Below are 21154 nucleotides of genomic sequence, written 5' to 3'. Positions count from 1 at the left end.
GATGTGAGAGAACTACAGAGTGTGTGAGAGGGAATGGAGGAATTCATATCTCACGTTGTGATAGTTTCATGTGGGCTACAGTAAGCGAGCGAGCGCATTATTCATTTCTGTTTATCACATATCGGTCTCCGGCTCCACAGACGCACCACGACCGCTTTGAGGCTGATCAGCTCCTCACTCGAGACCCGACCTGAGCTGCACTACAAGATATCTCTCGTGGCTTCTTCTCTGCTTTATGATTGTGAACATTGCGAAGTGACGGCTAGAAAGTAGCATCTATAAATCTGAAGTACACCACCAGCTGGTGAATTCATTACTGTCGATGTTTTACATCTTAAATGTTTTCTGGCATTGTAGCGGGTGTAAATATCTTCTTATGTCAACGCAATCTACATTTGGACAGTTAAAGTATCGACAAGAATAAGACAAATACACCAAACAAGATATGAGGCATAAACTGTTTTGTTGTGTGTTTTGACTTTGACCTCTTGTGTTGTCCGACCTTTTGTACTTTTATCTGCTGTGTGAGAACACATGCAATGACGCTGCCAGGCTGTATTCCTGTGTTATTATGTTGTCAATGGATCCATGAGGAATGTGAAACAAATATCCTGTCTGCCCTCACCACAGGCCACCAGCCCAGCAGGCAGCATGTCAGAGCACATCTCATCCCAGATTATCTCTGCATGTGTGTGTGTGGGTGTGTGGGTACGTCTTTATTTGCATGCATGCCATTAAGATGTAAACCCCGGATAAGACAGGGCCCTTTGACAAGCCTCTGCCCTCACGTCTCTGTCATGTGGAGGCTCTTTGTGTTACCTGGAGTCAACAGGTGAGTCATTATGAGGGGAGCAAATTATAGAGGATTTAGAAATACGAGTGTGTGTGTGTGTGTGTTTGTGTGTGTGTGTGTGTGTGTGTGTGTGTGTGTGGGTGGGCTCTTCAGTATTAACAGGATGATGAGATACAAACAAAACACTTTTTGAAACATTTCAATTTATCTTGTGGTGAAAATAAAGGAGAGGTTCAGTCTAGATGACTGGTTGTTTGTTATTGTTCCTCTATTTCATACTGGCTGTAAAGAGCCACAGTACGAGATGAGAAACTACATCTACACTCATCTTTTTAGAATGTGTTTACATTTTTTGTGTTATTATATCTGCAGCTCAGGAGAGAAGTTTGTCCTCAAATTAAAAAAAATGCTGTTTAAAAACAGAGAAATGCACCAGATCTACTGCATGAACATGTCAGTTACGTTTTACCAACATAATAACAGTAGAACATTTGTACACCCTTCACTGTTTGTGTAGCGCCTCGTAAAGCGCTGTTCATTCCTTTACGACATTTCACCTTGATATTGTTTTAATCATTGTCGTCGTCGTCTAATTCAAGTGCTCAAATCGTAAACGACTGAAGAGAGACACAAAACCACAGAGCGACGCGTAAGAGACACAAGAGACACAAAACAACTACAAAGACACACAAAATGACTAAAATGTGTCGCTCAAAAATATTTGATTGTTAGATTTTACACTACACCTTTATAAAGTTGTCAAGGTGAACATTTTAGCAAACAGTTTTCATACAGTAGACACAGAGCAACATCGATTTGCAGTCACATTTTCAGCCATTTCGCGAATATAAGTCCAGTATTCATTCTCTTTTTGCCAATTTTTTGGTCTCCACCATCTAAGATATCCGATTCTTTAGCGGCTAAACGCTCCACTGTGTTCACCGGCTAGATGCTACGTTTATCTGTTTGTCACGTCGTGCAGAGTGGGGTAATAATTCTCTGTGCGTTCGTCAATATGAGCAGCACCTTTCATATTACACATACAGTAGTCATTAAACCCTTTTATCCTAGAAGAATATTGATTACTGCCAATTTAAAGTAAGAAAAACATGCAGTGACATGCACTTCACTTGCAATCAAAAAATGAGTTTCTGACATTTCCTTTCCTGCACCGTGTTTCTCTTATAATCGACACATAGAAAAACCTTGGTGGAGGATTGTGTGTCGGTGTGAACTCTGGAGCTGCTGAGCTTCTGCTCTGCGTTGGTTAGTTAGCGTACCTTTCTCTGGCGGGCGGCTGGACAGCGCGGAGAAAGTGAGGTACATGACGTAACAGCTGATGATGGAGGCTTGAAGGAGCCCCGACCGAGGCTGCTCTGCAGAGACAGAGAGAGAGGGTCAGGGTCAGAATACATACCATAATGTACAATACCTGACATGCACACACACTTCACAAGCAAGCAGTGGTGGAGAATCAACTCCTTTATCTTTATAGAAAGTACAAATACCGCTGTGTACAAATGTTACAGTTCAACTACTGATTTAAGTAAACGTAAACAAATATAAAGTCTTAACATGTACTCAGTTTATTGATGGAAAAGTAAAACTAATAGTGAGAAGAGGTTCCTTTCAGAGAGGTAGCTTTGAGTTATTGATATTGACATGTTACTTCAGGTTTTATTTAATGGAAAATTAGATTAAAAAATGCTCCATGAATGGAAATACTCAAGAGATGTACCAGTACCTCGGTTTAAACTTGAGCAATGGTGGAAAAAAGTACCAATATCTATTTACTAGAGTAAAGTACAGTACTTAAGTAAATGTACTTAGTTTCTTCCACCTCTGTAATCAGCTGTTTCAATCTATCTTAAAACCCAGACATGTGCAGACAAAGTCGGCCTGCGAGGGAGAACCAGACGATATTATCTTACAGTACACCTAATTATTATTATCCGTTTCAACAGGCGGATGTTTGCATAGCTGGAGATGGACTAAGTGTTATTTCACCGTCGGGAATCGGCGACAGACACACGCGGGTGTGTTTTCATGACTCACTCTGCTTCACGCACGGCGTGACGGCAATGAAGGACATGAGGCCGCAGAGCCCCAGGTTGATCCACAGCAGGGCCTTGTTGAAGTGGCAGGCGATGGGGTGCGTGTAGTACTTGTACATGAAGGTGAAGGCCATGGTGGCGATGGTGTAGAAGAAGAGGGTGGCGCACATCACTGCCAGATACCAACGCTTGTTCTCCGCCGCTCCGGTCAACCTGAAAGGAACACAAGAGGACAGAGAGAGTTGAACTTCTGCCTGGATGCTGCAGCTGTCAGAGGAACACCTGACGAGTTATTTTTTACCAAGAAGGGTGAAATAGTTTTATTATCGTTTGATAGCAGATCTCAATGAATGTTGCCACAAATTTAGGTCACAAGTGATCTATTTCTGGGGCAAATTCAGGATTTCTTTAAAAAAAAAAAAAGGGCATTTTCCCAGGCTGCAACCAGTTCTGAAAAGTGAAGCCTTAAACCTGCATTCTCTCTAGTGTCCACCAGGGGGCGACTCCTCTGGTTGTATAGAAGTCTATGAGAAAATGACTCTACTTCTCTCTTGATTTATTACCTCAGTAAACATTGTAAACATGAGTTTATGGTCTCAATCTCTAGTTTCAAGTCTTCTTCAACAGCATGATGTTCATTTAGTAAATGATGGTCCATTTAGAGTCAAACAGACCATAAAGCAGGGGATGCTTTAGGGCGGGGCTACATGGTGATTGGCAGGTACCAGAGACATATACGGCGTCTCTACGTCACTCCTCCTCAGTCCAGATATGGTCACTTCCGTTCATTGGTTGCAAAAAGACAAGATGGTAACGACCAAATCGTCGAACTCGAGGCTTCATAACATCAGTCAACAAACCAATGAGTGACGTCACGATGACTACGTCCACTTCTGATATAAAGTCTATGCGTTTTCCTTGTTTCTCATGAGTTACTGCACACTGACCGTACAGCCTCCGGTTAGTGACACAGTAAACACACAGATGACTGACGTAATCGGCCGACGCCACATGAGAAGATGATAAGACATCAGTGTTATTTTCAGCAGCTTGTCTTCTGACCTGCAACCCCAGAAGGAAGACAGAGTCTTTACCACCATAAAGGGAATAAGAGGATTGTTAGCTTTGTGTGTTTGTTTTGGAAAAGGCCCTGCATGAATACATCCTCTTAGTTGTTACTGCAACAACTCTGCCCGAGAGACAGGGGGGAGACAGAGGTCGCCGAGAGAGACGGAAGGCACAACAGCAACAGCTGGAGACGATCAAAAACATCTGGGACGAGTCTGGCTGAACGAATGAGGACACGATGGGGACGACGTACAGAGGAGGAGGCGTCAAGAAGCAAACAAACGTAAGAACAAACAAAAGACAAGTAGATCTAGAGTGGGCGCATCATCATCATCATCATCATCATCATCATCATCATCATCATCATCTTAGCCTCCTCGTGTGATAAGTTTTTTGTTTTGTTAACTCTTTGAATGATATTTAATTAGAGCTGCAATGATGAGTCAGTTAATTGATCAGTTGATTAACAACAAATGTTTCATTGTAATAATAACAGTAAATAGACCGTAAAATGTCACGATAATAATCGTTAACATTTGCTGTTTCCAGCATCTCAAATCTCAGGATTGATGCGTTTCTTCTTCATATATTTAATTTCTTTTAACAAAAAATCCATCTATTCAGTCTGGATTTGATCTACTGTTTTATAATTTAATTATTTTTATTATTTTTGCTTATTATTTAGTCTGATTTTAAACAGCGTGTTATGTGTTCTTAGTATTTATACATATTTAGTTTTTTATTTGATCTTATTCTAATTTTACTTAATTAACATTTTACTGTTTTTTCTTCTTCAATTTCATCTTCAACTTTATTAAACAAACAAAAATTAAACCCACAAACTAGAAAAAGTCGAAAACAGAAACAAAGACAGAGACAGATGTTGCTGAAGTCTTTATGATTTAGTTCTGCTGGACACAAGATGAATCCGTCATCAACAAGAGAGGCTCTCTTCTCCAGATGTGAACCCGGCTGCCCTCTGTATGTATACTGTATACTGTATTATATGAATATAAGAAAATGTGAGGGACCTTCAACCACATACTGTCCCTGTCCTGTGGGAACCACGTGTCTCCAAAATGTAAAAGAAAACCAGCTCTGTCTGTGACTTAATCCAGTGGGTTATATGTATATGTATATATTTTATTCATTATTTTTGTTATTATTATGTGGCATCTTTTTGATTTTTTTTGTAGACAATATAAAGAAGTTGAGTCTGACGAGGAGCCGCTTAAATGACTCTACTTCTCTCTTGATTTATTACCTCAGTAAACATTGTAAACATGAGTTTATGGTCTCAATCTCTAGTTTCAAGTCTTCTTCAATACAGCATGATGTTCATTTAGTAAATGTTGGTCCATTTAGTGTCAAACAGACCATCATTTCAACCATAAACTAAGCCTGAAAACAAAGGTTTGTGAACAGGTGTGACTTACTTTTGGTCCAATAATTCACATTATTGTATTTCATCTATGACCAGTTTGTTTTCACATTTCATAAAGTCCTGTCATGATTTATACTGCTATCATACACAATATATCACTACATACACAGTGACATAACAGTTTATTCACACGACACTCTCACTCACCAGTTCTTGTTCCAGGTGTGCGCAAAAGCTGTGATGAGGATGAGCTGGATGAGGATGAAGGCAAATCCTCCCACCACACCAACATAATGCCAAGCTGGGAGAAGAGAGGGGGGGAGAGAAAGGTGTTTTGATTTATTTCTGAGAGAAGAGAGAGAGAACAAGCTGCGGATCATAAATCAGCTCTGATCTCACGCTTGTATCACCATCAGATTTATTGTGAAGTCAAGCTGCACAGATTTACGGTCCAATAATTCACAGCAGTGGAGCGGAGCGGCAGGTCTCTGCTGCCCTCCAGCAGGACTCGGAGGGAGCTGCACTGACTCCGCCGTCTCCGACCACCACATGTGTTTCTCAGTGTGGGTTCATGTCTCGGCTGCTCACCATGCAGGAAGGACTCTGTTGGGATGAAGAAGGCGGCGGTGCACGTCCCCAGCAGAGTGATGAACTTCAGGAACCAGAAGCTGCAGGTCGACAGACAACACGGGAACAAGACAAAACAGTTTCAATCTGAAGAGATTCTCGTTCTTCTTAATTTGCATTCACTCATTCACTTTTATTTTGTCACGGTTTCTTTAATTCTTTGGTCCTGCTTGTTCTCCATACACATAACCAGTAATTCAAATGTATCGTTAAGGATTGTTGGTTTTTGCATGTTTTTGTTCATTTACTACAAATTGTCCTCTTAGCAAATCTTGCAAATATAATAATATGATTTGTCACATGTCATTATCATTAAAGTAGTTATCATGTTTCTATCATTATCCTGCTATTATTAGTGCTATACTGATATTACTACTCTCATTATATAATAATAATAATTATAATAATAATACATTTTATTTAGGAAGTGCTTTTATAAAACTCCAAGACATTTTACAAGGGAGATAAAATGAAGAAAAAGATTTTAAAACCTCCATGAGAGGAATTCACAATTAAGCAATTTCCACAAACAAGTAAAACGGTTCGAGGTTAACAGCAGACTTCAATAGGTGTGTTTTGTTCTGGATGAGAGTGTGAAGACAGTTCAGAGGGTCGGGGCATGCTCGGTCCTTGTTTTGGGCATGAGGAGGTTGGCATTTGCCGATCTGAGGGTACGTGCAGGAGTGTGGATTGGTTGGGCGTGTGCCATGTTATGGAGCACTTTGTAGGTGATGAGGAGGAGTTTGAAACGGATGCATTGTTTCATAAGGTTTTGGAGGACAGTGGCGAGTGTGTGTGAGGATCTGGGGCAGCTGAGTTTTGAATGTATTGAAGCTTTTTGAGGAGTTTTGAGGAGGGAAAACCAAATAGAAGGCTGTTGCAGTAGTCGAGTCTTGAGGTGATGTGAGAGTGGATGAGGGTTTCAGCAGCAGAAAAGGAGAGGGATGGAACGTAACAGCATGTTAATGTGGGATTCAAATGAAAGGGTTGAGTCCAAGGTTGCGGCTGTTGGAAGATGAGGAGACAGAGGAGACAGAGGAGACAGAGGAGGAGACAGAGGAGACTGTTTCTGGGCCAATATTTATCATTTATATCACATGGATTGACTACGTTGTAATTCTATTTTGTTCTTCATTCTGTCCACATGACCTCTTTTGCACTTCTGTCCATCCTCGGGGAGAGATCCCTCCTCTGATGCAAAAGTACATTTTTTGGAGTTTTTCCTTATTTGATGCGAGGGCCAAAGGATAGAGAATGTGTGGTATTAGGCTGTACAAATAAATGTATTTAATTAATATGAGAGTTTTGAAATTAGCTCGAGCTGTGAAGTGCTTGTAAAAAACAACATTTTGATTGCTTTGGATGATCTCTACTGTTTCAAATCCAAATACAGTATTCCAGAAATAAACCAAACCCAAGATGTTTCATTGAAGAGTTAAACTCATGGAGACCTGTTTGTATGTTATTATATATTTATACATTATAAAAGTATTGTAAGGGAAGGTTGGGTTAAAAGGAATAGACATTATAAAATGAAAATATATTTGAAATGATGTTATGTGGCTTAATGTATATAATATAATATAATATAATATAATACATACTGAAATTCAAAAACTATTTTGAATTTGTGAATATTGTAATGTTTATTCATTTGTTAATGAAACTGCTCTGGACATACGAGGTTTCATCGGGGCACTGGGGCACTCCCTGACCCCCCTACAGTCCAAAGACCCTGAAACCCTTTTCACCGTGGCACAGATTAAGACTCTTGCGAGTATTTACCCCCGAGAGACCAAACAATCCCGGCTGTCAAATCCTAATCTGAGCTACGTCAGCGCTCTAATCGACTGCTATGGAAAGTGTGACAACAAGGAGCCTTAAATAGAGCCGGTCAGGTGAGCCAAGGGAGGGAACACAGCGGACCGTAGTGAAGTATTTAGAGACGGGTGTGTTTCTGGAGAGGCGTGGAAACATCTCTGGTCCGCATTTAAATATTCTGATTCAAGGGAAATTACATAAAGATCTTTGTAACCTAATCCGGAGAAAAACTCCAGATTTCACTTCGGATTTTAGAGCCAGAAAATGTAGGGAATTTATGAAAAGGTTGATTATGGATTCATTTGTTTGTGTTTCAGATTTAGGATTTTCCAGTTTGTCAGCGTCAATAAAACGTAAAAACTTAATAATAAATAAATGTAGTGGTCGCTTGCTGATAGTTTTATGATTTCTGCTTTGAATTTATTCTAATTAGTTGTGGGGGGGGGGGGGGGGGTTATGCTGCATTCATGTGCACGTCCTGGAAAAAAACAGCTTTGTATTCATGAATGTCAGAAAATCCAACACACAATAACTCGTCTAGTGTTTGTCTGAATGATGTGTTACAATCACAGCCGTAATCTACAACATTTTGTTTTGATGATCACCAACGTTTATAAAAGAAGAAATACACAACAAATCCTCTTCTCATTGGGTCAAAGATGTCATGTGTTTCTTGAAACTACAAACAAATGAAATATACACTCCTCCCAAACCTTTAGTAAAGTATGGAGGCCCTTTCTAGATTTCTACGACTCATTACAAAGACTAATTGTCCCATAGCAGCAGTGAGCTGCAGTATTTTACAGTATCGTCTTGAATATATTGGTTAATGCATGATGTTTGTGTTGATGTTGCTGATGGAAAAAAACCTTTCAGACTCATCTTCATCGTCATAAACTCTGCAGCACTAACCCGTTGTGTATGAGCGCTCTGTAGTCCTGACTGGACTTCACGTCGATGAGGAAGATCGCCATCATCAGGTAGAAACAGGAAGTGCCGAAGCAGACTCTGTAGACCGCCGAGTAGCCCACCAGCATCTCACAGTGGCCCCCGCCGTGTGCCTGGTCACACACCATGTTGAAGAAAGGCACCTGAAACACACACACACACACACACACACAACATATTTTATCTACCGCAACAAAGCTAGCTAGCTTCTAGAATGCAATTCGACATCCATTGATGCTAATGATGTAATGATGTCCTCACACAGCTTACGCATGAGAACTATTGACCAGAGTAATAACATATGAATGAAGTTCATCCTTTTTTATGTGTCTTTACGATGAAGGACGTACAAAACATTGATGTACTAAAGGTACGCTTATGAGAAAAATGAGACGTAGAAGTAGTCGGCAAAGGGAGTGAACCGTACGGTAAATTTCGACCACCAGAACCAGCTGAACATTGAGACGGTAGTTCTTGTACCTCACGAGCCAATCAAAGTTGAAACGACTGAGTTGCTTTTTCTCCGATTAAAGGTCACATATAATGCTCATTTTCAGGTTCCTACTTGTATTTTGGGTTTCTACTAGAACATGTTTTTATGCTTCAACGCTCAAAAAACACATTATTTTTGTCAAACTGTCTGTCTGAATATACCTGTATTCACCCTCTGTCTGAAACGCTCCGATTAAGCGCCTGTCTCTTTAAGAGATGCCCGCCGCATGATAGTTTTACGTTGGCACACTGACAGTAACGTCACAGCCACACACATCACGTTACATAAAGCTCACAATTTGTCACAAATGCAAGTCCAAAACAAGCCGCTGAGAAACGACCGTAAAACATTTGGAACAACTAACTGAATCAGACACTTGTTCTATTGAAATTAATTCCCATCATGCAAGTCTTATGCACAGCGCTAAACAGTAAACTTTAACAGAGGTTGCGTTGACTTGCATGGTGCGTTCAAGCTCTCCTCAGTAAAAATTAGTATTGGGAGGGTAAATTGTAACTTCATCATGTGTGTACAAATGCTATCTTGTAAAATGTCATTTTTGGCAAGAATCTTCAATAAATCCAGTTGTGTGAAGGCGATGTTTTCACAGCAATACAAATAGATATTAGAGAGTGAATTATGACCTTTTTAACTGATGTTTCATAGTTTTTCATCTCATGTGGTGTCCCCTTTAAATGTGTCTGTTCCTTTTTGCTCCGTTGTGTGGCGTACCTCTCGACCTGCAGTCAATCACAATCCATGTTGGGGTATAAAAGAACTGCGAAGCTAAATTAGGACTTCGGTTCCCGATTGTGTTTTCACAGATTTTGTATCGGGACCTTTTGTACAGAGTTCTCTTGTTCTATCGGCTGTTATGTTTCAGTCCTTGGATGTGTGTGTGTGTGTGTGTGTGTGTGGAGGGGCAGATCCGGTGCTCACATTTTCCCTGACGAGCTCGGAGACGGTGCGGGACAGCATGAGGCAGGAGACGGCGCAGCTCATGATGTGGAAGAGCGTGTACATGACCCGCGTGCTGGTGGAGGATTTGACCGGAGGACAGAAGGCACAGCAGAGCGAGCAGGGAGCCGGTCCACAGCAGCAGCATATCTGAGGGGGAGAGGACGGAGACTTATGTCCAATATCTCAAACAAACAAAACAAAATATTCATACATGAGGCCAAGATTAGAAAAATATCATGCACAATATCACTTTTCTATTTTAGTTTCTATTAGGCACTAATGATAATATTACTTCTTGTACACTTAATATTTGTATTCTTATGTTGTTGTAAATTTACATTTTTAATTTGATTTAATTTGAATTATTAAACTAAATGTATATTGCTATTCTTTTATACACTTGTGTCAGCATTACTTCTTATGTTTATTTCCCCATTCAACTTCATTTATCTCTTGTATTCCTATGTGTATCTTTATTTATTGGATTATTATTTTATTGAGTTTGCTTCTTGCGTCCTCTCTTTTTAAATACCTGTTATTGATTTGTTTCTCTCGTGAAGCACATTGAGCTGCATTTTATGTTATGAAAAGTGCTTTCATTATAACTATTATTGTTATCATTATACACTTAATACGTCTCGCTCTATTGTTTGTATATGTTTGTAATCGTGCTCTATTGTTTTTTTGTTATTCTTCTGTTATAATCTTTGATCAATCTCAGGCACAATCATTTCCTTTGCGGTCAATAAAGTTCTATCTTAACTTAACTTAAATACTTATTTGCTTTCCTTTATGCGTTGTGTGTCATGAATAAAAACATATTGCTTGTTGCAAAAAGTGAAAAGACAACTGTGTTAACTATGTGATGTAGGTTGGATATAGTGTCATTCCTTCACATTACATAATTATCTGTGTGTTATTCCATATCGATGCTGACAAATAAAAGGAACAAAATGTCCGCGTGTTAGTAAGACGCTGTTCCACCATGAGCCTGCAGAACACCATTCTTCACCATGCGGGTGGAGAACGTTGTGGAACACTTGTTCAGTTGGGTTCAGATCTGAAGGTCTTAGCCTCGTCACTCTGAGTCCTCCTGTCCTGTCTCTCCATTCATTTATTCAGGTTTTTCCTTTCATTTGTGTATTATTATTAACCCCATGCGGGGTGTAGTTTTCACGCTAGGATTGGCACGGTGTCCATGCTCGCCAAGGTTGCGTCAACACGATTTGTTGGGGTCCTATGAAATACTTCTTGGCCTTTGAAAATGGAGGAAAAAAATGTGTTGTTTTGGGGCCAAACGCAGTCAAAAGACCCCTAATATAAACTGTACATATATACATTTCCATACAATTGGCTAAAAAATACACAATATGTGATTGATGTAATCACCAAATTTGTGATGCTCTGCCATAATCAAAATCCAATATATCACAAGTAAGTGTCATGATCTTTGTTATAGGGTTAGTCTGTTTCCTGTTTTATTTTGAAGTTCACTGCTCATGTGTTTTCCCGCCTTTTTGATTGTCTGCCCAGCCCTGATCAGTCTCAACTGTCCCTTTGTCGGTTTGTTGCTGCAAGAAGTTTTTGTTTGCTTGTATCTGCCGGTCGTACCCGACTGTTTTGAGCATTCCCATGTTGTCTACATGTTTAAATGTAAGCGACTTCCCATGTTTCCTGTTTCTCTGCACTGTCAAAGGCAAAATGCCCCCAAAAATGTAATAACCTAACAAATTCACCAGTCATCTGCACTATAGATCATAAATATCACATTGACATAAAATAATACATTTGTGGTTTGAACAGCATGAACATTAAGTGATTTTCGGTTAATTTTGTGAATGCATTCCAGGAATTCAAACTCGAGCTGTCTGAAGACTTTCGGAGGTCACTGTGTCAGACAACTTACACCGACGGAGTGTTTGGCAGCGAGGCAGATTAATCTAATGAGTCCGACAGCGTCTGGTTCTGATTCTGATAAACGTCTGGATGTTAAGTCCGTCACTGCTGATCCTGAACTAAATCTAAGGAGGTAAAAAAACCTGAACACACAGATTACAGTCTGGAGGTCTGACTGATGATGTATGGGACAGATGTTTTCATGCACAGTGATGTTTTAATATATGGCAAAAATCCTTCTGGGACAAATATGTAACTGTATTTATGAATGCTAGTGCGTTGAATCCAGATATATTATTATTACAACTCATTACATGGCTAACGGTAAGAGAAGATTATCAAACATCTTCTCATCGAAGAGGAAGACTAAATAAGAATAGAGCTTTAAACATGTGCAGCAGCTCAAAAATGATTTGATCCTGTATCAGTTTGTCCAAATCTTGTCTCCATCGATTGAGCTTTTGAAGGATTAAATAGTCCACAGAAATGTTTATCTGGATTGCATTATTCTGCAGCTGACCACTCACTCTGCTGATCCTTCAGCATCTCAAAAACACTGACAAGAGGATCAAATCATTGTCTGTTTGGTGACCCTTTGACCTTTTCTCTGTCTTTGATTTTATTTATATTTACTTATAACTTATTTAATACGTTTCTTCTGGTTTTACTGTTCTTGTTGTTGTTTTAGATGCTTTTCATGCTTTCGATGTTTATTTTTGACTTCATTTGTCTTTTTTGCAATTTTCTGTGTAACGCTCTTTAAAGTGCTACATAAATACATTTAGTTTATTATCTACTCTTATTTGTGACTGGAGGCATCGTCACAGCCACAAAACACCCAGTGAGTCAGAAACTAACCTACTTTCTGAACCGAGAGGCCGCTGCCAACATCCCTCAGCAAGCAGAAAAAGATTAAATACGTGAGATTTTGTTGGATCCGCTACTTTGGTGCTTAATTTGTATGTTTCCAACCTAGAAATCACTGATTATTCAACCCTCAGTTTAATCAATAAATCCTGAATCAAATCATATTTATTTTACACATGTTAATCATTTGTAGACCCTGTAGATGAATGTACACTAAGAGATATAGGACGTCAATAATACTATATAAAAGTTAGCATTTTACAAAGGGAACAAACCCGTTTCTGTGCTGGACATCGGAGCTGTGCTACTTCAGTTTGTGGGGGAAAAACAAATAAGCAAAGTGAAAAAAATCTAAAATCTGCTATTTTGAAAACTTTTTATTGACAGACAGCCAGGTGTTTAATTAATGGCTGCTCCAACCACTGCACATGTCTGGCCTCATTTAATCCTTTATAATGCAGGAGTAATAGTCACAAAGGGAAGTTGTTGCAGTAAGCGAGTGGGCTCAGATCTGCTATAAACATAACATAATTACTTGGATATTAAAACAGCTACTGAATCCAAATAATTCAGGCTAAACAGGTCAAAGAGTGTGTGTCGGGTCTGATGTGAACACTACGTGCTGAGCAATAATCCGTTTTTTTAGTTCCTAGTAACAGAGTCTTGTCTCATGACAATTGGTAAATTAATATTATATTTCCCAGACACACAGGTCAGGACTCCCTCCAGTTGTTTCTTCGTATGATTATAACATCTCCTGCATCTTTCCAAGTATTTAACAAGCTAATCTGAGAGCTAATCCTGCATGAATCACATGCACCAGTGATCCAATTTACCTTTCATACAGCAACAAATTTCATTCTGCGTATGAATTTACTTTGATTATACATTTTATTGATTATAGGGTCTGTAAATTGACTCAGACGCCTTTACAATCTGTACACACAAGCTGCTACTGGTTGCTAATTGCTGAATTGTTTAGACAATACTTTCTTACATTGCATTTATTTATGCATCTAATGTCCATAAATGTCCGGGACTTACACTACAATTGTTCAACAAATAACGCCGCAATATGTTGACCTCTTCTTTCCCCATTCAGCAACAGAAAGCTGCTTGAGCTTCATAAACGTTTGGGGGAAAAAATTGTTTTTTGTGGACGCTACCTCACTTCTTGCTCAATAAAAGAGCTAAGCTACTGAAAGGCTACCTCACTTCTTGATCAATAAAAGAGATAAGCTACTGAAAGGCTACCTCACTACTTGATCAATAAAAGAGCTAAGCTACAGAAAGGCTACCTCACTACTTGATCAATAAAAGAGCTAAGCTACTGAAAGGCTACCTCACTACTTGATCAATAAAAGAGATAAGCTACTGAAAGGCTACCTCACTACTTGATCAATAAAAGAGCTAAGCTACTGAAAGGCTACCTCACTACCTGATCAATAAAAGAGATAAGCTACTGAAAGGCTACCTCACTACTTGATCAATAAAAGAGATAAGCTACTGAAAGGCTACCTCACTACTTGATCAATAAAAGAGCTAAGCTACTGAAAGGCTACCTCACTACCTGATCAATAAAAGAGATAAGCTACTGAAAGGCTACCTCACTACCTGATCAATAAAAGAGCTAAACTACTGAAAGGCTATACCTCATTTCTTGATCAATGAAAGAGCTAAACTACTAAAAGGCAGTGGCGGGCCGTCAGGGCCTGCAAAGCCTTCTCTGCTGGCCTAAACAGAATCACAAAGTTATAGCTATTTTATAATTTAATATTTTTTCTTAAATACATTTAATTTTTTCTTATATGTATTATAATTTATAAAAATATTTTTCCCATTATCTTATTTTCTCATTGCACAGCTACTGTGCTCCTCAGTTGCTCTGCTTCCAGTGCAGCTTGTTTTAAGTAGAGCTTTTATCCAATCAGATTTCACCTCTGTGTCTCTAGTAAGAAGAGATGCCCGTCTGCAGACTCACCCAGTGCTGCCATGTGCAGTTTAAGTTGAATGGGGACGATATTGTTGATTCAACCAATCAGATCTTTAGTTTGGGATTCATGGCCCCACCAGAACAGTTTGCAGGCCTAGTTACGTCAGCTCAGAGTCCAGATGCCTCTCTGCCAGCAAGGTGCAGAGTGTGCTGTGATTGGTCAGTGGGCGGGCACGTGACTATGTGCCCGCGAAACATGATTGCTAGCAGAGCTTTGTAGCAGACAGAGTTCAAGTGGAAATATTTGAAAGACATTTTACCTAGCTTTGTTTTTTTAATATGAAATGGCGGAAGGAGGAGAAACGGATTTAGTGGCGGAGTTACTGGGAACGCTTTTCTCAAGAAGGACATTTCTGAACAAACTGGACATAGTAAGAAACACCCCACAGCTAGCAGCCCTGACCCAGCCAGGAAAAGGATTTGTATGCAGCGTCAGAAGCGTTGCACATGTTATGGCTGGGAATGTGTTTCATTTTAACTGAGCGTCGGTACTTTTGGAGAGACTCGAGTGGATCTACAACTCACAACCGCGGCCCGCCCTTCGCCGGTCCACGGCCGAAGACGACCACCGAACGCGGTCGAAAACGGACCACCGACCGGCCGCGGAAGACGGACAAGCAACCGGCAGCGGAAGACAACCGAACGTCGGTCGAAGACGACGACCGAACAGCGGCGGACCACGGACAACCGACCGGCGGCGGATCCGGTTGGACTTCTTACTGGAACTGATGTACTGGGATTAAACTCTTTGTCAGCATAGACAGCATTTGGTAAGTGAACTTCGTTTGTTTACCTCTACTGTTCATTTGTCTATCGTGGCGTTTTTATGAATAGTATTTGAATGGCTCGTGCTCGTGTGGTGGAATGCGTGGATCCGCTGCAGGTCTGCTGGATTGATTTGTTGCTTTGTTGTCATATGAATATATGCGACTGCTCTTGTGAGTTTGTCATTGTGTTACATTGATTTGGACTATATTGTCCGTTAATGACGCAGCGTCCCGTCATGCTCGTATTCATGTATCTGCACATTTTATTTCATTTGTCAAATGTTGCAGTGTTATGTGAATATGCGGCTTTTACACGAAACAAATAATAACCCGTAGCTGTGACGTCATAATGAGGTTATTAGAAGTGGAGAACAGCACTGAAGGCCCAGGTATAAAATCCACAGCCCGCCACTGCTAAAAGGCTACCTCATTTCTTGATCAATAAAAGAGCTAAGCTACTGAAAGGCTACCTCACTTCTTGATCAATAAAAGAGCTAAACTAATGAAAGGCTACCTCACTTCTTGATCAATAAAAGAGCTAAACTAATGAAAGGCTACCTCACTTCTTGATCAATGAAAGAGCTAAGCTACTGAAAAGCTACCTCACTTCTTGATCAATAAAAGAGCTAAACTAATGAAAGGCTACCTCACTTCTTGATCAATGAAAGAGCTAAGCTACTGAAAAGCTATTTGATTCTGAAAAACAGCTACGCTACCACCACGCTGCTGAGAAATGTAGTCAAGCTAGTAGCGTCGCCAACACAGAATGTTTACCATGTTCATCAGCTTAGTTGAGCATGTTAGTATGCTAATATTTAATCTAGATAGCACTAAATAAAAGCTGAGACCGATGGGAATTAATGAGGTGTTTGTTCACAAACCACAGTTTTGGATTAATCAAAAGTTTGACCTGATAAAGTGAGTAGGATTCATCCTGAGAGGAACATGAATGTCTGAACAAAATGTCATGGCAATTCTTCCCATTAAATGTTGAAATATTTCAGTCTGGACCATAGTGGACGACAGACTGACCGACCCATTCTTACTCCCAACTCGTTAAGCACTGTGGCATAGCCAGTGCCACTTGCCGTCTCACACCGATGCACTGAGGCCCTCTTTAGAGTCTGCATGAGAGGCTCCGAGCATTTACACTATGTCCAATATAAACCCATCCACGTCATTATTAGACAGTCAGAGCAACTATAGAAAGAGAGAGAAAGTCCACACAGGGCTGGTTTGAGACACAAGACCTTCACCCAGGAGACCACTGTTTATGCCGGTGTGAAACCAAGTCAATGTTGACTTATTTTACACCAAAATAACTTTGTTACGCAACTGGTGTTAGTTAAGTACGAAAGTTACGGAACAAAGTTTATTTATGAAACAAACATACTCATTTTAACCCAAACCACGACTTTTTCCTAAACCTAACCAAGTAGTTTTGTAGTGTGAGTAAACCTAAAATCTAAGCAAACCCACTTTAGAAGTTTATGTTGAAAACACACTGTATGCATGTAACGAGCTGAAACTGACCACTTATCCTCATACAAGGGTTTGTATGATATCAAACAACAAGTCCAGCAACAAGTGGCAATTTCTTTGCGTTACATGCACACAGTCTTTTCAAAATAAACTTCCGTCTTCTCGGGAAACCGCAAGGTTTAGTCAGAACTCCTTGGTTGGAAAATGATCGTCATTTGGGTTAAAATATCTAATAAGTGTCGCTACTGAAGTACGCAAGTTACGTGATAAATCAATCACCATTGACCATTGACCTATAGATTCACATGTGAACAGCGGCCTCCTAGCTGAAAGCTTGCTGTTTGTACACAGACTGTAGTGGATGTAGTCATCGTGACGTCACCCGTTGGTTTGTGGACTGATGTTTTGAAGCCTTGAGTTTGACAATTTTCGGCGATGTTGTTTTTTTCGGAACCAATGAAAAGAAGTGACCATATTTGGAAGGAGGAGTGACGTAGAGACGCTGTATACGTTTCTGGTAGCAACAGCGACCTGTTAATCACAGTAGCCCCGCCCTAAAGCATCACCTGCTTTATGGTCTGTTTGACTCTAAATGGACCATAATTCACTAAATGAACATCATGCTGTATTGAAGAAGACTTGAAAGTAGAGATTGAGACCATAAACTCATGTTTACAATGTTTACTGAGGTAATAAATCAAGAGAGAAGTAGAGTCATTTTCTCATAGACTTTTATACAACCAGAGGAGTCGCCCCCTGGTGGACACTAGAGAGAATGCAAGTATTAAGACACTTCCGCATCGGCTTCACTCGGCAGAACCGGAGGTTGCCGCCTGTGTTTGTTGGAGCCATCCACCTCCCGCCAGCCCTCTGTGGGCTTTTAAACTTCCTGGTTCATTATTAATTGGATAACATACCAATTGATTTCTTGGGATATCTACGAATTTCTGCGCATTACTTTTCTCTTAGGTATTGCTACGAGTGCTTTATGAGCGCATTCTGCCCTGGCACGTTCAAAAGTGGCGTTGGAGGAAGCTGACCGGGCGTCGGTATTTAATGAGTTGGAAGTGAGACAGACAGACTGACATTTCTATACAGTCCCACCAGTAGCATCACTAGTCATCAGCAATGTGTGTGTCTGATATCTCTTCTTCCTCTTCTTCATCAATGAGCCTCACTGTTGCACTGGGTGACATGTTCCTTTATCACAATGAACAAACACTGAAGTTTGTTTCCACTCGATCTCACACACACCGTTCTGCTGCCTGCAAATAACTCACTAGAGCACCAAATGTGGATTAATCCGCTGCTAAAAATAGTCCAAGTGCACTTTTCCATCCATCCAACCATCCTTTGCTAAAAAAACTACAGTGACCAGCTTTCTTTGAATTAAAAATGTTTCTATCCAATATTTATGTCTTGTCACAACATTATCTCGAGCATTTAAATAATAAAGTCCTGATCAATAAAAATCGACTCCAGGGTTAATGTTAAGTCATCTACTAATAAAAATACACTTTTGTTTTACAATCAACTCTAAACTGACAAGCTCCAGCTGCAGTCGCTGCCTCGTGTGGTGCTGCCGCTCATCAGCTCTCACCTGATAGGCCACCATGTTGAGGAAGTAGTTGTAGACGCCGCTGTTCATCCCCTGACTGGCCGACATTGTGCCACTAAACTGCTTTTCACCGGCCACGACGACTCTACATTTGGCCATAAACTTCCAGCACAAGCGGGGTTTTTTTCAGCGTGCCTGCAAAGATGGCATCCTCACGTCCTCATCGAGGCCGGGAACACAACTTCTAAAAAGGCCTGGCAGTGAAAAGGGGGAGGAAAGAAAAGTGAAAAAGTCCAGCAGGTTGTCCCTACATGCTTCTTATGCTGGATTAGCGGTAAATCTGGTCCGGCTGGGCTCACTGTAGCCGAGGCCCTGAGCATGAGCACCAGGTCCGGGCTGCTCTCAGTCCAGCCTCGCAGGGGAATAAGTTGTTTTTTTGCCCATATCCTGCGTGCTTTGGCTCTGCGGCAGTGTTGGGTGCTGCCAGAAAAGAGGGAGAGGTGGTGGCGAATGCCCGGTGCCCTCCCCCATCCTCCACCCGTCCTACCCGGTCAGATTAGGCAAAGAGTCTGTGAGGGGAGGAGGGGGGTGAGGAGGAGGAGGAGGAGGAGGAGGTCGACAGGGACCATGTGTCAGTCCCATCTGTCCCTCCCTTCCCCCAGCACTGCACAAACCCCACAATACAATGGGATTGGGCACTACTCCTGTTTAATCCAGATTTACAATAATTAAACAATTAACCCTGTGTGATTTCTAGATGCCTGATACCTCACTGCCCCCTAATTTCTGACCCCCAAGGCCCCCCCCCCCCCCCCCCCCCACACACACACACACACACACACACACACACACGCATCTCCAGACCTGGTCCAAGTCTGAGTCTGTTGTGTCACTCACAGAAAGAGGCCACGTCCATAATCCTAACAAGTCATCATGGCTGCATTACGACCAAATGGTGAAGTGGGACAGACTGGACACAGGGCTGCCTGTGATGGAACCAAAACAAGCCAGAGTGCATAAGTAGAAGCGCTCACAGCTTAAAAATAAAAAAGGCCGATGGATTTCTTTTTTTTTGGGGGGGGGGGGGCTCTAATGGAAAGTCGGAAAAAAACAACAGGCGAAGAATATAAACTGAGTTGCGTCTAATATTTTAGCTTTCCAAATGATTTACATGTTTAATCTGCTTTTATCATAAAGGGTCTGCTCGTAATATTCACTTAGTTGCATTAGATTTAGAGGTCCGGTAAATGTAGCAATACCACAGTATAAAAATACTGTGTTACAGGTAAAAAAAACTTTTACAGTTGCACTTACATAAAAGTACAAAAGTATTGGCAACAACAGTGCCTCAACCCTGGAAATGAGCATTTTTTTCACTTCCCTGTTCCCTCGTCGAGAATGAGAGGTGGGTTTTTTGTGGTGTTTTTTGTTTCGATGTCTGAAATAAATTCTGTGTTTAACACAAGCTGAAGAGATTTTAACGGTACGTTCTCTGATATAAAACAGGTCAGTGAACGCCCCTCTGGTGGATCTTAAAAAGAGTGTAAATGAGACGACTAAGCGTCCTCACTAGAACCAGTGGAGACGTGAAGTCATGTGACCGTGGTGGAGTTCCTTTATAGACTAACGTTAGCTTTTTACTTTCAACTTGAAACATCATAAAAGTGGTGTTTATTAGTGAAGATTATCTGGATGAACAAAACCTGTAAATACCATAAACGTTTGTTTACCAAAAAGTATTTTCTACAATAATCCAATGGAAGAATCTCATTGGATTTTGGTGAAGTGAACCAGTTATACTAACTTCCTGTTAGACGACAAAAATACTATTGTGTCCGTCTCGTGATGCAATGGGGCCCAAAATGACATTTTTACCATTGACTTACATTGGGAAAGAGACGTCTGTAACTCAATTGATACATTTCTTTGAGGTGATTCAACTTTCCCGTAAGAACACTTGAATAGGCGTTATTTAAATCATTACGTCCTAAAAGTTATAATAGCTTAGTTATTTTCCTTCCTTCATAATCAATCATCAACACTGATTCACTAGATTTTGTAATGCTCTGACGGTTTCATTTCAAGTCCGGAGGAAAAGAAAGAGAAAAAAGCCTGTGCTGTGATTGTAATGCTACACTGGAACATGAGCCGACTGTGGAGGCGACTGGGCGTCTTGGCCTTCCCTCCCAGACCTGCACATGTTTTCACGTTCTTTCAGAGTTGCATGAAAGAACAACCTTTTTCTGGGATGTTATACCTTCTGTTCGGTATGAGGTAGGGTTACAAAAAGCCGCCAATCTGGTCCCGTTTCACACCTGAGACATAAGAAACTGTGACCAAGACTTGGTCCAGATTCTCCTCGCTAGAACTGGCTCAAGACTGATGCATCAGATTACAAACAATGGCTGACCATAATAGTTGAAATCAAATTGATGGAGAATCG

General features: G+C 40.7%; 1 protein-coding gene across 1 annotated transcript in view; it reads right to left on the bottom strand.

The window, feature by feature from the left end:
* The window catches only part of serinc4 (serine incorporator 4), a gene marked incomplete at both ends in the record, with an annotated part of 24098 nt that extends 5228 nt beyond the window's left edge, over positions 1-18870 (bottom strand). The window contains 7 exons of the mRNA XM_079166181.1: positions 2074-2169; positions 2849-3060; positions 5507-5600; positions 5888-5967; positions 8660-8838; positions 10128-10295; positions 18754-18870. Coding sequence (XP_079022307.1) covers positions 2074-2169; positions 2849-3060; positions 5507-5600; positions 5888-5967; positions 8660-8838; positions 10128-10295; positions 18754-18870 — 946 coding nt within the window. The remainder of the gene's footprint in view (positions 1-2073; positions 2170-2848; positions 3061-5506; positions 5601-5887; positions 5968-8659; positions 8839-10127; positions 10296-18753) is intronic.
* Positions 18871-21154: the final 2284 nt, after the last annotated feature.

The sequence above is a fragment of the Pholis gunnellus genome, assembly GCF_910591455.1.
Source record: "Pholis gunnellus genome assembly, chromosome: 1".
Classification (NCBI taxonomy): Eukaryota; Metazoa; Chordata; class Actinopteri; order Perciformes; family Pholidae; genus Pholis; species Pholis gunnellus.
The sequence above is the reverse complement of the archived record's forward strand: the minus strand, read 5'-3'. Positions and strand labels throughout refer to the sequence as shown.